This window comes from Phasianus colchicus, chromosome 23, assembly GCF_987193195.1.
Source record: "Phasianus colchicus chromosome 23, bPhaCol1.hap1.1, whole genome shotgun sequence".
NCBI lineage: Eukaryota > Metazoa > Chordata > Aves > Galliformes > Phasianidae > Phasianus > Phasianus colchicus.
The window spans coordinates 4,244,649-4,263,903 of NC_143458.1; the positions used below are offsets into that span (position 1 = coordinate 4,244,649).

The window sequence follows — 19,255 nt, forward strand, 5'->3', positions numbered from 1 at the left end:
GCTGACATCAGAAATACTGTGGGAGCGTAACTGTCCTTGGTTCTGTTCTGAACTCAGCTGAAGATTCGACCTGTTGGGTGAAACTCACTTTCGGTTTTCAAAACAGCTCGTTAAAAATGAGCAAGGAATTGCTGGGGAAGGAGCAGTGAGAGATCTTACCTGTTTTCAAATCCAGGCGCTCACTGCTCACGTATTGCAGGCAGGCTTGAAAAGGTTGCTGTTTCATTCCTGTCGCTGGTGTGGATTGCACACAGAGCACGATTGCTCCCCTTGGATGCAGAGTGCACCTCAAATCCACTCTTTCCTCTGCAGGCTTTGTGTGTTCAGATTATCTCTTGTGCATCCATTGTCAGCCCAGGGCTTTAATTACGTGACCAGTGCATCATTTCCCCTCACCTGAGATTCAATATGCATTAACATACTTGAGTTTTGACTGGGCATGCTTGGAAACAGAGCTCCTTGCTGTTGTGGGAGCTTCTACCCCACTGTGGGGCTCATTAGCGTGGTGGTGGGGCAGTGGTGTGAGGCCGTGCCGTGAGAAGATCAGCAGTCAAGGCCTCCCCAAACTGACCTCACAGGAAATCATGTGCTAATGCTTGACTTGGTTTTCTAACACCATGGCAAGAGGTGAGAGTGTTATGCGCAGGCAGAACTGGTCAACGTGAAATGAGTTCTGCAACTCTTGTACTCAATAGGAACTGGTAGCTTAAGAAAACTTTAAGAGCTTTCTTAAAGGCCGTGAAAATCCTCTTCCCAGTGCAGTGTTACCAAAACATCTCAACAAGCTGTCTTCATAATGACATGAATGGTGCTCCAGAGAGCTAGAAACGTACCAGCATGTTTCTCCCTCTGTTGAGTTCTTGGTTGAATTTCAAAGAATCTAATTAAGTTCTTAAAGCACTTGAGTTATCGTGTGATTTTTTTCCAATTACCCATAACTTTGCCTTTTGCACACCACCCAAGCAAAGCCTAAGAAGCTTTTCTTCAGGTAAGCCTTGCATTTTTACAACTGCTCTCACAGTGCTTTTAAAAGCCAAACTTTTGTTGGATTCGTCTTACCTGATGTCTCTCTGAAGAATGGGAAGGTCTTAACCTCAGGTGCTGGACCTATCTTGCCACTTTATGACCTGCTTTGAGCCTTGATGTGCTCTCCATGCCTGACTTTGAATGTCATACAGAAACAAACAATAAAGATTCACAGACTGAAACAAAATGGGGTCATTCAGCTGCCTGCTTTGAAGTATAAGACTTGCCCAAGCTGATTTTTATTTGACATACAGAACAGAATTTAGAAAAGCATGGAACCTTTCTTGGTACTGTTTTTCAAAGGAGGATCTAGCCTTGAATTAAGTACAGTTTTTAGTGCTGTTACTTCTAAAAATGCATCTCTTTCATCTTGGCAGTTTGCTTTGCTGCAGCCAGGGCGAACTTGCAGAGTTGGTGTCTGAATTCAGACGTTGATGGGTGAAGTGGCAGTTGTCTCTTGTGGTGGTGTTATGGATTATTTTTGGTGCTCCTTGTAAATCTCAGATGATGGTGAACATGTAATTGTTTGAGAAACATCGCTGTCTCATTTTAGCAGAAGATTTTCTTGTAAGTAGGGATAAATCCTTGAGAGCACAACCTGAATGAACGTGTACTGATGGAATTAGGGGAATAAAACCAGGTTTGCTTTCATTAAATTAGGTTTTGTGAGCCAATAGTATGTTTGGGAGGTTGTTGTGTTTTGATGCTGGTGATGGGCAGCGTTGTAATGGGAAAAGATGTAGAAGGAGGCATGTCCACAAGAAGGATGTCACAAAAATAGCATTGAGCTGATGGTTCTCTTAGTGATCCACAATGCATTTGTTAGAACAATGGCTTATGCACAGGGAAGGGATGTGCACGTATGTGCATTCTTTCAGTAATGTTAAAAAATGCTGTTATTGTTCTGCTATCCTAATCTGAGTAGGTGTATGATGAGAGTGTTTTTCAATTTAAAATCGTGCACAGCATTTGAATTGCACGGGGGCACCACGTGTGCTGGTGCAGATCATTGATTCATAGGAGCAAAGCACCTCCTGCTCCCACTGCTTTTGATTATAGCGAGGTGCTGGGTGATCAGCCTTTTGGAGAGAAGGTCTTTTGGGATGTTAGTGCTGAAAGTGGTGACTGATTCTGAAGAGAAAATTGTCAGCCCTGTTTCAGTGCCTGGAGTGGATAAAATACAACATGAGGAAGCGGAGGGCAGAGCAAAGCATATTTACATCACTTAAGGTGCAGTGGGAACAGTACATCTCCAAGGGGTCATTGGCAGCATCTAAATTTGGCTGCAGATGCCTTGCTTAGGTAGTCTGAATCATGCTCTGGAGTTGCCTTCCTGGCTCGATTGACACCACAGGGAGCTCTTACAGCAAACATCCCTGTGTTTACAGCAAACCCCCTGATAGGTGATGAGAAGGAATGCATTTTTAAACCACTGTGGCCAAACTGGTGCAGCATCTTTGGCCTAAAGGTGCCCGGGAGCAGGTGTGTGTCCTCCAGACACCTCACTGACACTACAACAAAGTCAGCATCTTCCCATGATACAACTCTTAAAAATCCCCAGGCCTGTTTATACATGGCTAGGCATGAAAAATTAAACCTCATTAGCTTTGTGGCTGGAGTGAGCTAAATTGAGTTGAGGTCACCTTAATTCGGAATGTGTCCTCACGGTGTTTCATTCAGTTTAGATAATCCACTTTGCCTGTTAATTAGGGTTTAATTTTCCTGACTGTTCTTGTATTGACATGCTTGCAGGTTTTGAAACTTTCTCCTGCACATAGGAATGGATGGGTGTGTGCACAGGGAGGATGAAGGGATATATATATTTTTAACCTGGAGGATCTTCACTCATAGGCTTTGCCAAACTTGATGAACAGCACCCAGAAAAATGCCAAGATTACAATCGGGGGCCATTGGGGAAAAATCCTGAGAGCTCCCCCCTCCCCCTTCTGGTGGGCAGGGATGGATCCCCAGGCATTAAGGGGCTCGTGTTATGTAAAGCGGCAGCCCACAGGCTGCGTGCATGCGCACGCGTGTGCGCGTGTGTGCGGGTGTGAAAGAGCCGGCGGTGCGGGGAGCGGCACCCGGCATCACCAGCAGCACAAAGAGCGGAGCGGGGGGGGGGGGGAAGCAGGAGGCCGAACCATGGCAGGCGTCCGGGCAGCGTGTGGAGCAGCCAGGAGAGAGGGTTGGGGGTATCCATGAGGGACCCCTGCCCCAATCCCTTCAGCACGGGCTTGGCGATGGTGCTGGAGGTGAGCTGCCTCCCCCCCCCAGCGCTCTGCTCCCACCGCACGCGAGTGAATGAATGAATGAATTCTTAGCTGCTCCGCGCTGCGCTCCGGTCCCTAATGGCTACCAGGTTAGTGTTCCTCTCCTGTTCCGTTGCCAGTGTCTCTCTTCCTCTCTCCCTGCCTGTGTATGCAGTCTGCCGGCTCCAAACGTGTGTGCTTGCGTGTGTATGTGTGCATATATGTGTGTGAAAGATGGAGCCCGAGGGCTGCGTGTGCCACGCTGGGCACAGGTTTGCTGTGCAAATCTACCGTCCGAGACGTACGCTTTCCAGGCAGATTAAATCTGGAGTCCATGTTGGTTGCCATTGCTGCTGCTCCTTTCTGTTCGGGGGACTTGAAAGCAGACAGCGTGACATCATGTTGCAGAGATGCTTCGTTTCTTTCCCCTTCCCCAGCCCGATCCTTTTCTCTCTTATTCTCCCCCATGCGTGCGCCCTACCTCTCCTGCAGCGGAATTGCCAGAGCAGCCTTTTCGATTGTTTGAAACAACGAGGATCAAATCTGATTGTTGTTTGCAGCTTTCTCTCCCCGCTCCCCTCCTGCTTTTCCCGTCACGCCGGCTGCCCACCCCCACCTCCCACCCCCACCACCAAGGGACAGCTCTGCTCGCTGGGCAGTGGGAGGCCGGAGGGGCTGAGCCCACTGTCTGGCCCCACAGCAGCTCACCGGAGGCAGCAGCTGCAGGAAGATGGTGTTTTTGTTTGCCCATGTGCTCCCATGCTCTTAAAAGCTCTTGGAGCATGCACGCTGCTGTCTTGGTTCTGTTTTGCATTCCTCTCAGCGTTGATGTATTTGCAGAGACAGGGATAGACAGGATTTGTTTTGTGCTGCTCCATCCTCCAAACGCTGTACAGGTGGCTGTTTATTTATTTTTTGGCAGGGCATAGCAGTAGGAAACAAGGGCTCGTTGCTCTGTGGGTATCTAGGGACAGTGAGAATGAGATGAATACCTATTCCCTAAAAATACTACTTTCCTTAGATTATTGATGACTAGCATCATCCTGTCCATTGTGGAAATCACTGATTCAGTACAGAGAATATATACACCCATGTCTTTGCTCTGTAAGTCACGTGCATCGTCAGCACAACCCCTTTTGAAGCTGGTAGATTTACCATGGAGCTCCTGACTTTGGCTCAGTAGAATAGAAGGAAATTTTAAGCTAAAGTGCAGTAATTCTTCATGCCCAACTGCTCTTGCCACTGAAAACCAGAATGCTGGATGAAGCAAGAGAATATGCCACATGGGGACAAGCCTGAATCAGGTCCTGGGGACAAAAGACTGTATGTGAATGATGGTTTTCTGCCCTTGGCCCTCTCTATTTTTAACTTCCAGCTGGACATTGCTGCTGCATGGTTAGAGCAAAGGAGGATGGAGGCATGGAGGATATCGGGGTGAGGGGGTGGGAGGATGTTGCATGGTTGTTTTTAGAACGGTAAAATGATGGAACGCTGAGGGATGAGGGAAATAAACCAATTTGGTCAGGGTTGAAGATCACAGAATCTTCTATTAATCCCTGAAAGCTAATGGTGATGTCTGGCAGGAGTGAGTGGGAGGATGTAAAACTCCAGCTTTGTCTTCCAGTCCTGAGATGCGCAGGGGCACCTTGTTGCTGGCAAGGCATGATGTGAGGCTTTGTTAGATGAGTAATGTGTGATTTATAAAACCTTTGCTGCAAGACTAGATTGCATTCAGGAGGATTCTACCTGTGCTGGAAATAAAGGCCTCTGTCATCTTTGCTGAGGTTATGGTGTGAGGCGGGCTGGAAGTAAGAAGATTTGTGCTCTCCTTGAGGTAATGCAGGAATCATCCAAAAGCCAGCCTGGCTATTGATCATTAACTATCGAGTGCATTATTGCATTTTTTTAACCCTATGTTGAGAAGATGTGCAAGGCACATTGAAGGTAATATCAGATATTCCAGTTCGTGTGGTTAATTGCAGGAGTCATTGCGATGGGAAGGAGAGGAAACAAAGCCCTTATCATTACCCCTTCTGGAGGTACACTGGGGCTGTGGCAGGGCTGGGGGTGAAGCAGCCACACAATGAGCTTTGCAGGGTTATGGAAGTCTTACTTTGCATTATTTTGCATTGTTCTCCCCCTTTACTGCTTCCCAAAATTCATCTTATTATTCATCCCACTTTGTTCCAGGTGGTTTGCCTCCCTTCAGAGCAGATGTAACTATTAATTTGTGGGTGATTAAGCGGTTTAGAATATAATTTATAACACATTTTTGGTTCTCTGCAGATGAATGGTCCTCTCTAGCATATGCCTGTATCAGACATTATTGTTGAGATCTCTCTTGTTCTATTTAGAAAACACATTCTGACTTTTTCTTGGGAAATTGAGGATTGTTTCAAGTGCAGTACAGTGGGAGTTTCCATATGATATGAGACCATTGGAATTGCTTAGTCTGTCTCCAGTGGTAACCAGTATCAGATTCAGAGAAAGACAATGGCAATGTTAATAATACATTTGACCAACCTCACGGTGCTGTGTGTGTGCTGAAGGCAAATTCCTTCCTAACGCTTGCAGTGATTTGCTCCTCCCCTGGAGCACAGTAATTGCATTAATTTTATCTCGTGAATATGTAAACATGCTGTTGAATTTCATAGGAGGAGGAAACTGTTCTGTGAACTTCCAAATAATCTGGGAAACGCTTTGAGGTGGATAGACCTCTCAGTTAAAAAATAACTGCTTAAAAAGCATGCAGAAAGTATACTCTAAGTGTTGTTTTTAAAGCAATTGTCATGCAACACTGCTTGGTGTCTGCATAGCTCTATAGTTGTCTCTCCTAATGCTTTAATGCTTTCTTTGTATCTTTTTTGCTGGGAGATGCAGTGTAAGCATCGCATTCTGTTATTGCCTTTAGAACAAGGGCAGACCGAGGGATGCATGGAGGGTTCCGTTCTCAGATGATCAATCCGTGTAGGTTGGTGATGACCAAAAGTTGCTGCCATCTGCTTGGTGGGCTGCATAATGAGTTTCTGAACCTCATCTTTTTCCAGTGATGTCAGACTGTATCAGAGAAAAGCATTTTTGTGGGCGTCTAATTAACCTCCTTGCTATCTGCTGCTGAGGAGAATTAACTCTTTTTGCCAGCCAGGCTTGAGGTGCCTTCTTGACCTTGTGTTATTTCCTGCTCTTTTCGAGGCTTTACCAGCACACTTCTGTTTTGTGTGAGGATATCCTCCGTCCTTGAAAGCATGTAAGCACAGGCCTGACTTTGTTTGCAGCCTAGGTTTCAGTGGGCCTCTACACACAGCTAAATGCACGCTCAGGTTCTTTGCTTCTTCACAGATGTAGCACTCAGCACTGTGCAGAATGAAGCCTGATGATTGCAATGCTGCCCACTGCCCCATTTGGGGCCCCTGTTGCACGCTCACAGGTGGGTGCCCTGGGCTGTGGGGTGGGCGTGCAACTTCTGCACCTCTGTTCTGGCAAAGCAAGTTCCTCTGGGAAACGTGGCAATGGTGGAGGCTGCAATTAGCTTTCCGGATCAGGACTTTCTTCAGGAAGTCTGAGGGGGTTAGAAATATGCAGCAGGAAATGGTGTCACCAATCTGCGTCTGCCTTCTGGGAAGCCGGTGGTGGCAGCGAGGCAGCAGGGAGCTGTGTGAGTGAAGCTGTTCCCACAAGCTGCCCTCCTTCCAAATCCTTCAGTACCCTCCTAACGCAGCGATTACGACCGGCTGAGTTCTAGTTCACATTCTGCAGCTGCAAGATTGAAATGGATTTGCGTTGCGTCCTCTTAATCCCAGCTGATCGCTACCTGCCAGGATCCCAGCACTGTGCCCACAGCAGGGCTGTACCACACTGCTGCATGAGCCAGTGGGAGAGACCCTTCAGCAGGTACATACAGCCCGTGGGGGGCTGTGCTTGGCTGGGGGTTGCACCCAGGAGCAACAAGGGGCTGCTTTCTAGGTGGGCTTGTTTGTGTTCCATCCCTCGCTCGGTCTGTTGCATCTGCTGAAGGCTGCCCTGCAGGGGTGTTTGCGAGGCCCTGAATGCTCTCTGCTCAGTGAGTTCTGTAAAGCATTATTTATTACTGTTATTTTTTTATTATTATTATTGTCAAAGTGGGTCAAGTCGTTTTGGCATTTCAGGCGCCCGATTCCTGGTTCAATTGCAGGCCTCGGTCACTATGGCAACTGCAGCAAGCGTTCGTCATGGCTGTGCCTTGGGCCGGGTTCAAACTTGGGGCTGCAGCAGCAGCGGCAGCAGAGAGGGTTTTGAGGGGCTTGGGACAGAGGGCTGCAGGTTTGTGGGGCTGTGCAGAGAGCTGGTTTAGTTTTTTAGGGCACACAGAAGATGCTTAGTGAGTGGAAAGCAAATTCCGAGGCCAGTCTGCTCTCAGAGGTTCCTTTTGGCAGAGCTGGCACTGGCACAGGCAGGGCACGCCGAGCTGGGTGAGCACCCATGTGCCAGCTGCTTTGGAGCCTGGTTACTCAAACATGGCCAAAAAAATCCACTGGAGGAGCTCTGGAAGTCCTTGAGCCATCAGCAGAGCTGGCCATCTCAGCCACACGCTGCCTGGGCTAGGTGTGCTGCAGGCAGCCTTAAAGCACGCGAGGGAGAGCTGAGAATGTGTTTTTCATGTCTGTGTGAGCGTACATAGAAATTGAGTATTAATTTATTGCAGCCCACAGGAGGCAAAGTCTGTCTCATTTGTCATTTGGTTGCATTTTGTCAGGTTTCATCTGAGTTTCACATGTGCACGACGCTTCTCTGCCCAGCTTTTGGTCTGGTTATCCTATGCTTTACTTTAGAAACAGGCAGAATTCGGTGCTCTGTCATAATTGTAATGAGCAGAGCCTTAGCTGAATGTGAGCTGGTCTTTATAGAGTTGCTTGAAGTTGAACCTCAAAGTGAAACCTGTGTGTGAGCTCCCATGAGCCGAAAATGAAAAGGAGGTGGTGTGTGAGGAGCTCAGATTTTGTAGGGCTGCAGCAGAAAACGAGAATGTCTGTTCAGAGCAGTGCAGCACAGTGATACGTGATTCAGGAATGCTCGATTCAAATTCCTCTCTTGTAATTCAGGGGACCTCTCAAATCAGTTTGCGTTGAGTCGAGCATGCTGAGGCAAGATTGAGGAAATTTGCTGTAACGCCAGATAAGCAATTACACAGCATGAGCAGGAGCAATACAGCCTCAGAAACTGGAATTATTAATAAGCATAGGAATGGCAATTTGAAACCATTTCCGTCTGTGGAAGCACTTGTAATGAAGTGCAGGATGCTGTGCCCTTTGCACAGCACCTCGTGCATGTAGCTGGTGATTGTGGCTGATGGACTTAGATGCAGCTGTGTTGGGTTGTTAAAAAAAATGATAATTGGTGCTTCTTAAATTTAACAGGAAAGGTAGCAGCAGGAGGGCAGAGAGAGTGCAATGCCCATTTGACTTGGATCAGCTGAAAGTCTGGAAAGAAATCTGGTACTTTTGTATGTTTTAATAAGTCAAAAAGATGGTAGTGTTGTCACTTCGTGATATACCTGAACTGCTGCAGCATAGAATAGATGTGGTGTTTGGAGGAGTCTGGCAGGAATAAAGGCATCAAAGAGAAGGAACAGCAGGGGGATCTGAGTTTTCCTGTCTTACACTGAGGTTGCTGCTCAGCTCTGTGTAGATACACAACTGGCTTTCTGCTTTAGGTGATGAGGCACTGGCGGAAGGCATGGGATGAGAAGTTCCATTCCCCTCAACCACTCATTGTTTCTGTGAATCTCTTTCCTTTCCTTCTTTTATTTTTTCAAGTCGTGAAAGCTTTTATGTTCTGGTGAACCGTTTTCATGTTAACTCTGACTGGTGTGGGGAAAGGATGGTTTGATGCAGGAAATCATGACTGCATCATCTCTGAGTGATGGCACACCCCCTTTCCTCCCCCCCCCCCCTGCGGTGCCCCAGGGGGTTTGGTGAACTTTAACAGAGCATTTCCTAAAAGATAAGGTTCCTTTTTTGTGCATGGTGTTGGGAAGGAGCACTCCTGCTGAAATAAAAAAAAATAGAGAGGTGAGAGTGCTGACATCTCCCTTATTCTTGAGCACAAGTTGAGGTTTTGTTAGCTCAGTTCATCGTTTTCAAGTCTCAGAGCCTACAGGACAGAATGAGTTCATTTTCCCCTGTCTTCTCTGTGAATAGATCAGTGGAAGAGTGGGTGGAAAAAGACACTGACAGGCAGCTGAAGTTCCAATCGCTCTCAATGAGTGACACCTGTCTGCTGCCTAACTTTACTGGGAGAGATCAGTCCCAAGTGTGGCAGTGGGTATGTGGCTTTGGGCAGCTTTATCTGCTGTGATACTGGAGAAAACCTCTGGGTAACGCTTCACCTCAAGGGACGGTGAGGCATTTGCTTTCTGTTGGAGCAGAAGGTTGACATCTGTGCTCTGTGTTCCTGTTTGCAGTACTGCCAGTAACTCAAACCGCAGCACGCCTGCCTGCTCCCCCATCCTGCGCAAACGCTCCCGGTCCCCAACACCGCAGGACTCCCAAGGAGACACCATGGTGGAAAAAGGCTCAGACCACTCGTCAGACAAATCCCCTTCCACGCCGGAGCAGGGTGTACAGCGGAGCTGTTCCTCTCAGTCAGGCCGCAGTGGGGCCAAGAACTCCAAGGTAAGGAGCGAGCAAATAACTGCAGTCAGGATGCACACGCATCTGCTGCTCTAAGCTCTGTAATGTGGTACACTGGCTTCGTCCAGTGCCATCTTTTTAATTTACCTCTGGCTAACCCTCCTTCTTCCCCCAGCATGATTCTAAAAACTCTAACTGGAGGCCATCTGGGTAGGTCAGACCTGCCTTCTGTCATTCTTTCAATGAACTCAGTCCGTGAATTGCTGATGGCTTGGGCTGTGGCTCAAAACTGGCTTTTGTAGGCTAATCATTTTGCAGTCAGGGCCCTGTTTTCTTGGCAGGCTCTGTGATTTTGAATTAGACCTTGAAAATCAGCTGTTGCAATTGCTCTTTATCAATTAGATCACAAAGGGTCATGGAACACATGAAGATTCCTCTGTGCAGACAGCTTGTAAAAAGCCCACGCATCTCTCCAGTCCTGGCCAAGCCATGTTGAGATGAGGCTCAGACTGCACAGAATCAGTTTGCTAGTCTTCTGCACTGTCTCTCTTAATGGTACAATATTACAGGTGTCTGACAAACTCCATGGAAATCTTGGACAGATGATACTTTTCCTCAGGAAGGGCTCTGCCTTTTGACAGTACTGGAACCAGTATCAGCCTTGTCTTTGCTGTACTGGAAGGGTTTCAGGTGTAGGGACTCCTGATTTTCTGTGAGCAGTGGCATTTGGTGAAGCAGATGAGGGCTGTGGGAACCAAGTGTAACCTTTGATAATAACTCTAACGTCAGCGGTGTAGGAGCTGCCAGGAGCATTTGCATTTTACTCATTTCACAAAGTGAAATATTTCACCTTGAACCACTCCGCAGTGTCACAGATGACTGTATGGCATAAACCTTGGCTTGTGGGAAATGAGCTGTTGGGTCCTTTGCCTAGCTTATTGCAGGATTGTGTCACATGCATAGATAGTCTTCATCTTGGTATTCACCATCAGCAGAAGAAACAGGATCCACTGGCCCACCCTCCCTGGGCTGAATTGCTCTCTCACCTCTAAGGAAGGGAGGGTGTGTGTTGAAAAGATGGGATGAAGAGATTTTTTGGGACGATTCATTTGAGGCTAGGCAATTCTGGGGCTGCCTTTAAGGTTAGGCTTGCTTCCTGTGTGCCTAGTAACCCTCAGCCACCACCCCAGGGTGGAGGAAGATGCCTGTGGGCATGATGGTACTGTCAGGCCTATGTGCATGGGCAGTCTGTCCCCAGAAGGAAGCCATGCAGGTGGGAGGAGGCAGGATGCTCACTGTGTTCATTGCCACGCTGGGGGTCAGTCTGTCAGGGCAATTGCATCCTCAGCAGAGGGTTTTTCTGAGATGAGTTGTGTTGCCCTGGCTGTGATGTGCTGTTTCAAGGCCATGGGAATGTGATTCTTAACAAAGCAGTGACTAGTGAAGCTTAATAGTATAGCTTAATAATAATTCATGGTGCTTTTAACAAGGAAAGGAAGTGGAAGTGGGAGGGATGTTGATGCTGTCCGTTGGGTTTGTGGGTTTTCCTTCTCTTGAATCGTGAGGTAATTTTTCTTCTTTCCTTAATTTCTCTCTTTTCATTCCTGCATGCTTTCTCTCCGATTAAGTCACACAAGCGCCTCTCCAAAGTAAGCCTTCTTTTTTCTCTCCTGTGCCCCACTGTAGAATTGTCTCATCCTGCAGAAACCCACCCTGTGATACTGAGCAGTGACTCCAGTAAGGCATTCTCCTGGCGTGGCTGTGAGAATGTCAGCAAGAGCTCACCCCGATGCCTGTAGCTGAGAAGCTGGTTTCACTTATATCACTGGGATCTCATTAATATTTGCTCACGTGGTGTGAAAACTGGCCAGTTCCCCACACTCCTTCAATTACTTCCAAGTAATTTTAGGCTTTGTTTTAAGATTTGGTTTCCCTCTCCCTTAAAATGTATTGTTGTCTTTGCAGGGAGAGATCCTCTGGCTTCGGTAGGCTGAACTGTACCATAATCCATCCTCTTTCCTCTTTTCTTTATGCCTTTTGGAAACAGGAGTTGATCTCCCTAACTTAATTGTTTGGTTTTTTTTTTTTTTTTTTTTTTTTTAACGATGAAGAGTTGATTTGAGGCCATTGATCTCAGTTTACTGACCTTGCACGTTTTTCTGTGTGATGTAAATATTAAAGATCAGTGATTTCAAATGAACCCAGCTTAAACCTGGTAGAACAGACTCGTCCCAAATGAATTGTGAGAATTCATGGGCTCGCTCTGAAAGGTGACAAGTAGAAAATCCCTCTGTGGGTGCTTGGATTGGAGATAAGCTCATCTGAGATGTGATCTCAAATCTCACTGCTACCCTCAGAAGAGTGTAAAAATCAGAAACGCTGTTGGGATGCTTATTGGACAAAGTGTCAGGCTGTTGGCATTTCTACGTGTGAATGCAAGTGAAGTTAAAATCAGAATGGCTTGGATGGCTTCATAATCTGCCAAATCAGTGTCTTGGCTTTTCCCCAGCTGATACCTTGGATTCAATTCTAGGCAAGCTCCTACTAAGCAGTGAAGTTTACAGTACTGTTTTACTGTTTTTCCTTGGTCAGAATGCCCCTTGTAGCCAGCCCTGTCTTGCATGATTGCTGGTGGCTGCTGGGAACTTCATGTCTTTCTTTAGACAGGTTGTCTTTTGCACGGTGACCGTAGCTTGGGTGCTACTAAAGAGGATTGTGGGCCTAAGATCTGAGGTGAGATGTGACAGCAGTTCTATGGAAGACACAGGTGTGGAGTGGCAGAGCCCTGCAGGGTTTGCTGGTGAGTAGAGGCACGTGGGCAGGCTGGGCTGGGCTGGAGGTGCTCAGCCAAGCAGAGGAGAGGTGGGAAGAGCCTTGGTAGGGAGTGATGCGTGCAGTGTGTTTGTATTGCTGCTGTGATAAGCTTGCAGAGAGAAAAAATGCTGTATAACAGCTAGAGAAACAAAAGGAAGGTGGAGCCGAGGTGAGTGTGGGTCTCCATGGAAAGCAGATGCAGAGAAGGGGGTCCTGGGCTCTGCCAGGCTGGATCAAAGCTCCTGCCCTGACCCCCCGCCCCAGCCAGAATCTCACCCCATGCTCCACAAAACAGCTCTTTTTGGTATGAGAGAATCAGGTGCAGCGAGCTCCCTGTCTCTCCCCACATGACAAAGATAGCTGTTTAAGATGGGGAAAGGCTGGGAACAAAGAAAGGAAGGACACACGTGGTAAAATCTCCTTTCTCAGTCTCTTCTCTCCCCACCCCTCTTCTGCAAGAAGAAGAACAGTTTGATTTTTCCAACCTGTCTCGCTGATGAAATGAAACAGCTTGAGCCCATGAGTTTGATGCTGTGTTGATACAACCGCTGACAGCTCTGCTTGAAGTCCTTTGCCCTCTTTTGTCTGTTGCGCTGATCGTCGTGCTGCAGTGCTGCCATCAGAGGGAGCGCTTCACCAGGAGTTTTTAAGCACTGGATTGCATCTGTAAGAGGCCTTTCCTGAAGCTGGTTTCCCTTGCCACCCACCACCGTGGCACGGACCAGATGATTTGTAAGCCTGTCTCAGCCTTAGGCAAACACTGCTGCTCCTGAAACAGCTTTCTGGGCTCAAGGAATGAAGGGATTCTGCTTGCTGCCAGCAGTGGGATAATGTATTTTTAACTCTTTTGCTCTTGTACAAAGAAAAAAAGTGATTTCATCTCTGTTGCAGATCTTTCAATATTCTTACTGCCTATACTTCATAGCAACGCAGACTCAGAAGACTGTAGAGCCATTTAGGTGGGGAGGGGGTCTCTGAAGGTCTCTGGTCCAAAATCCTGTTCGAAATGGGGTTGATTTGGTTAGACTGAGTTGCCCAGAGACATCTCCATCTAAAATGCAAAGAAATCACAGCCTTGCTGGGTCCCTGCTCCAGTGCTTAACCACTCTTGCTGTGAACAGGCTTTATCCAAGTAGAATTTCCCTACTGCAGCATATAACTGTTGCACCTTGTCCTTTTAGCATCAGTTTTGAGAAGAGTTTGGCTGTGTCTTCCCATTTGATCCTCCTGCTGGGTGGCACAATCCTCCTGTAGGTATTCTGCTCATTTTGAACAGGGGTGAGAAGTCTGAGAATAAAATGCATCAATTTATTTGAGATGGAGGGATACAGAAGAGAGGTGAATAGTGTAGATCTGGAGGTCTGCAGATCAGGAGGGGAAGGGCTGTGGTTCTGTGCCCTCACCTTGTCTCTGTGCCCCTATTTCCCTGGTTATAAAACGGACTTAGTGATGTATCTATAGCCCATGGCATGTCATTCACTTGGCAGAATGTTTCTGTTCCTCTGGAAGCAGAAGTATGTAGGAGGGATTGTGATCCTGCTCCCAGTAGTGCTAAAAGATGGAAACTTCTGTTGGCTTCAAGCTAGCAAGCCAAACTTCATTCATGTGATCCACCGCTTCCCATCTGCACTGTAAAGCTGTAACTTTCCAAGCAAATACAGGATTATTAACCTATGAAGATTCAGGGGCAGCCTTACAGTCGTTAGAAGCTCATAAATCCCCCATTTTTCTCAACTTCTCCAAAGTTCTTCCTGATTACAGCCACCATGTCACTCTGCTGTCAGCTCCCACAGCATCACCTCTGCAAACCAGTGACATCTTTTCCACTTTTGTGTGCAGCTCCCTTCCTCCCTTCCTGCTTTATTTTATTTTTTTCTGTTCTAATGCTTATGGTTTCTTTTTCCAGTATGACAGACTTAACCTGCTCAAAGTAAGAATATGTTTTTCCTTTTTCACCCCCCCCTCTGCTGTACTGTCTCTTGATTTTCACAGTTTGCAGCCCTCTACATTCTGACACTCAGTGATAACACCTTCTTTCTTTTTAAAGTTGTATGCAGTTGAAGTTGGATTTAAGAAATCTGATTATCACAGAGACTTAGTTTTGCTCTTCTTTGGACTCTCTGTAGTCTGTTACGTGTAAAATGTAGATGACAGGAAGAAGGAACCACCTCACATTTAGAAAATTTGAAGCAAAAGATGAGGCTTGGGTATCCATCTAAAGGTGTGGAAGAGGGAAGATGCTGCAGAGGAGCCATCATTGGGATGGCTTTTCCTTGTCCCCCTGAAGAGAAGGACAACTTCAGCTGGACAGTTCATGAATGGAGGGTATGGCCAAGTGTGGGGAAGTGTAGCAAGCAAGAGAAGATTCCTCTGGTTAGTTACTGAGCCTTAGAGTGCATTCAGTTCTTTAGCTCATATCCTTTCCCCTGTGTTTGGGGAAAAGCCTTAGGAGTGTTGCTCTTTCAAGCATCAAATTGTTGTGGTTTGTTTTGTGACATATTCCATGTTACTGTGGGGATTTTCATTGCAGACCAGTGCAGTAAACAGGATGATTTCCCAACTGGCCAACGTGCCCGAGGTGGCAAGCAGTCCTTGGGAAGGGTTGGCTGCCAGCTGGGTGTGGGATCTGGGTGCTGGGGAGTTAACTGGGTGCAGAGGTGTACAGGGAGCACAGGAAACTGTGAGCAGGGAGGAGAGCAGCGTAGGCAAAACATGTCTTCATAGTGATCTCTGGTCCAGTCTGTTCCCATTAACACTCTGCACTTACTTTCTTATGGTAAAACATGATGAATGTCATTGGTCCTGCTGTGGGCTGTCCCAGCACAGCTGATTTCTGTGTTTCTGGCTCTTAGCTCTCTGAGTGAAACTTTCCCAAACTCCCTTAAAAGTCTGAGATGAGTTTGTTTGCCTCTGTATTCTAGCCTGGATGGGGTATCAAACTGAAAAATACTCCCAGTCCAAAGTCAGAAGCGAGATGTCTTCAAAGAAAGAAGTGCAGTAAGACACTGCTTCTGTCTTTGTCCATTAAGCAGAACTCGGCCGGGTGCCATGCAGATGTGTGGCTGTGGGTTGGAGGAAGGGACAGGCGCAGCTGTGGGGCTGCTGGCACTGCAGTGCTGATGCTGTGCCCCATGGCTCAGCACTGCTAATGGTGTAAGGCTGTGGTGCCCCATGCTTTGCTGTTCTGGAGTAAATCCGCCCCAGCTGTGGGGATGCTTCTGCTCTGTGTCCTGACATTGGAAAGCCAGCATTGCTGGTTTCTTCCTCCCTCTGTGCTGAAAAATCACACTTCTGGCTGTAAATGGCCAAGAGTGACTTTCCAAGCCAAGTGAGCCTTTTCAGATGCTTCAGTGTGACTTGTGACCTGTCCTGAAGCCATCTGAAATGCCATAAGGGTAAAAATGTACACGTGCAGATGATGCAAAACACTACGTGCTAAAATTTTGCAAATAAGTCTCTTTTTTTGTTGTTCAGCTTTTCTTTTGCTTTCCTTCAGCAGTGTTCTTGTCTCTGTATGTGTCTCCCTTTTAAAATTTAAAATACTACTGAAAGTGTTGCCTGATGGCTACTGTGAGTCAAATGATCTCCTTGCATTCCAAGAATTCTCCAAGGGTTGTTGTTTGCAGAGGGTCCGTTCAAATCAATGTGATTTTCCCAACCTAGGCTGCAGGCCTGGAAAATAAAGCCTTGAACAGAGACGTGTGGCAGTGATTATGATGAGCTCCTCTGTTGCTAGTGGGCGCTGCTGTTCTGCAAAAGAGCTTGCAGCATGTGTGCAGGTTTGTGTGCGTGCGTGTGGACATGCACACATTAGCCTGAACTGTTTCCTATTATAGATTCTTGCTCCTGGATTTGATCTTTGTTTCTGTAACTGGAAATAGCTGTGTTAGACCATGCTGTGAAATTCATTGAAATCTCCTGTTTAATCTCACTTTCACTTTGCTTATTACGCAAACCAGATTGGATCTACTTTTCTCTGTCCGTCTTACTTTTTGATCCTAAGATCTCTGTGCTAACTAATGCTTCTCTTTTATTTTGTCCTTACAGAAAAGCCAGAGTTGGTATAATGTAAGTACTCCTGTTTCTCTTGTCCCTGGGTGAAAGTGGGCTGGGTGCCTGGGTGGGGGGGAAGGTGCAAAGGGGCTCTGCAGTGGCAATGGGGCATACTGACCATTTCTGAAAAGATGGAAATGGCTCAGAACTGGCAAAGGACACCTGACATCCTGAGGGAAAGGGTGCCAGAGACAAGGAGCAAAAGCTTCGTCCTTCCAGTCACTCTTCTGATGTTCTCTACATCCTGTACTTTCCTGTTCCCTATCGAAGTTGGTCTCGATGTGGTGACAAGCAGAGCTGCCACTGTGCAAACCCTTTGCATCTCAGGGTGGAGCGGGGCAAGAGAGGAATTACCTTCTGTTGATCTCACAGAAAAGCAAAGATGGTTTATCTTTTGCTTCTGCCTCAGTCTTATTTTTGTTCTGCGAGCATGAGTAGCACTGTTGTAGGCACACAGCTGGTGGTTTGCACATTCCCATAGTCGGTCACCTTTGCATGGTTGAACCCTACCCTCAGGCTCTTCAGGGCAGCTATCAGCAGCTCAGTGCCTTTGCAGCAAAATGCAGCAGCCACTCCACGTTCTGCAGCATCCCCACCTTCCTGCAGCATGAGACAGGAGAAGTAGGGCTTTTAGCTGCTCTGACGTGCTCAGATCTGACACGGGCATGAGGGGCAAACTTCAAACAACCAGCACCAGGATTTTTCACCTTCTCTGCCTTGTCTGAAAGTCCTTTGCGTGGCTGGTTAGGTACCATGCTGTGGAGTTGTGGCATCTTGTGTCCTGGCTGGGGAGCACTGTGGCAGGAGGCTGAGGTCTTGTCAGCATTAACAGCAGCTCTGGTTTGTCTGAGATTGTGGGTCTGAGTCACTGGACAGACACGTCAGAGAGGGGTTCCTGATGGAGCATGCTCTTTGCTACCAGCAAAGGAGAAGGTGCTTTTTTGTTTTTCTCTTCTTTTTGCACCTTACCCCTTTTGCTTCAGTAATAACTAAGTGATAAGTCTGCTATGTCTTTGGGGTGAAATCCTATTTGCTGATTATTCCAAGTGTTAAATCTGGTTTGATGTGGGAATTCTTTGTGCTCCTGGTAGGAGGTGGGCATGCCTCCCTCAAAAAGAGAAGGAAATTTAGCAGGGAGGGCTGCAGTGGGGAGAGAGAGATGTGTGAACAGAGAACAGCTGTCCTCTTGGCAGCAACACCACTGCAAACTCCTTTTGCTGGAAAGAAGAGCCAAGTGGATAATCAGATTGCAAGGTAGAGAGCAGCACAGACGAGCAAGAATTGACCTCAGAAACAGATAGTAGCATGGAGACAATAGCATGAAGAGAGGAGGATAAACACAGGAGAGCAGGTTGGCAGAGAATTGGCAGCTGGGGCACGTAGGCAGCCTAGCCAGGCACATGGAGGCCATGGCCATGGCTCAAGGTGACTTCTGCTGTTGCACAAGAGCTGAGTCAGGCTGTAGCTGCTGAGATGCACACCCTGCTGCACGATGCTTTGCTGTGGTCTGCTTCTGTGGGTCTCTCGTGTTTCTGTGTCCTCTCTATCTTATCTTTCTGTTCTCTTGTTTTTCCTCCATATATTTTCAGCATGAGAGACAGTACATCCGGAGAGTAAGCACTGGCTGCATATTTTGTGGTTCGCCCCGCAATTATTTTCCTTTAGAAAACAAAACATGTTCTAGTGAGTAGAGACGTTCTGGCCAGATAAAAGCAGCAATGTGGAGACGCAGATGGGCTGCAAACTCCAGGAAGGCATTAATTCCTATTGGCAGTATTAATATTAAAAATTTGCTAATGTTTCTCCTCGATAGAGTTTCTTTTCTTTGCCAGCTCCTTCCCAGCAGGATTTTTCTGGCACTTGGACCAGTCTGATTCCTCTGTTTATTTTCCATGCTGAGAGCAGCTCTAGAAGTGAACCTGTAGAAGCAACCCCATTATGAAGCCTTGACGTTTCATTTATCTCACTTGTCCTTGCTTTCATTGTACAAGAAGTTCTCTGTGCTTGCAGCAAACACTCTGCCTTCCGTGTGGCACTTTGGTGGCCCTGGGTGCCAGACCACAGGTACAATTCCTGCCTCAAAGAGCACACGGCCCTCAGAGCCCCCCAGAGCATCACTGGTCAGAATGCCAGCTTCATTTTTTGCTGCTTTTAACTGGTCTTTTTGTCTTTGTAGCACCATGCCCCTGTTTGCCAATTGGAAGCTTTCCTTTTCTCTCCCCCAGATTCCTTTTTTTCTACGTTTTCCTTAATATGTTACCAACTTTTCTGCCCTTGTGTGTTCTCCTCTTGATCCTAGCAGTGCTTTTTGGGATTGGCATCCCTACCAGACTGACAAGTGGGAGAAAGGGAGTGAACCAAGCTCATGGGTTGATGTGGCAACAGACCTGTCCTTCTGTGCTCTTGGTGCTTTCTCTTCTTTTTGCTCTCCAGAGACGAGTACAAGCTGGTCAGGTTCACTGTGAGATTTTAGAAAAGGAACACCAGAATGAATGCACTCAACTT

At 47.1% G+C, this 19,255-nt stretch overlaps 1 protein-coding gene across 11 annotated transcripts in view; it reads left to right on the forward strand.

Annotated features, from left to right (window-relative positions):
• GRAMD1B (GRAM domain containing 1B) overlaps positions 1-19,255 on the forward strand; it is a 126,439-nt gene that overhangs the window by 87,228 nt on the left and 19,956 nt on the right. For 7 of the 11 annotated variants that reach the window (XM_090123758.1, XM_031599797.2, XM_090123753.1 and 4 more), the window contains 2 exons: positions 9,715-9,925; positions 16,745-16,765. In XM_090123758.1, coding sequence (XP_089979884.1) covers positions 9,812-9,925; positions 16,745-16,765 — 135 coding nt within the window. In that variant the 5' untranslated portion in view covers positions 9,715-9,811. Of the gene's footprint in view, positions 1-3,035; positions 3,386-6,101; positions 7,167-9,714; positions 9,926-16,744; positions 16,766-19,255 lie in introns of those variants that run through there. The other 4 variants (XM_031599800.2, XM_090123757.1, XM_090123754.1 and 1 more) reach the window with 4 other exon arrangements.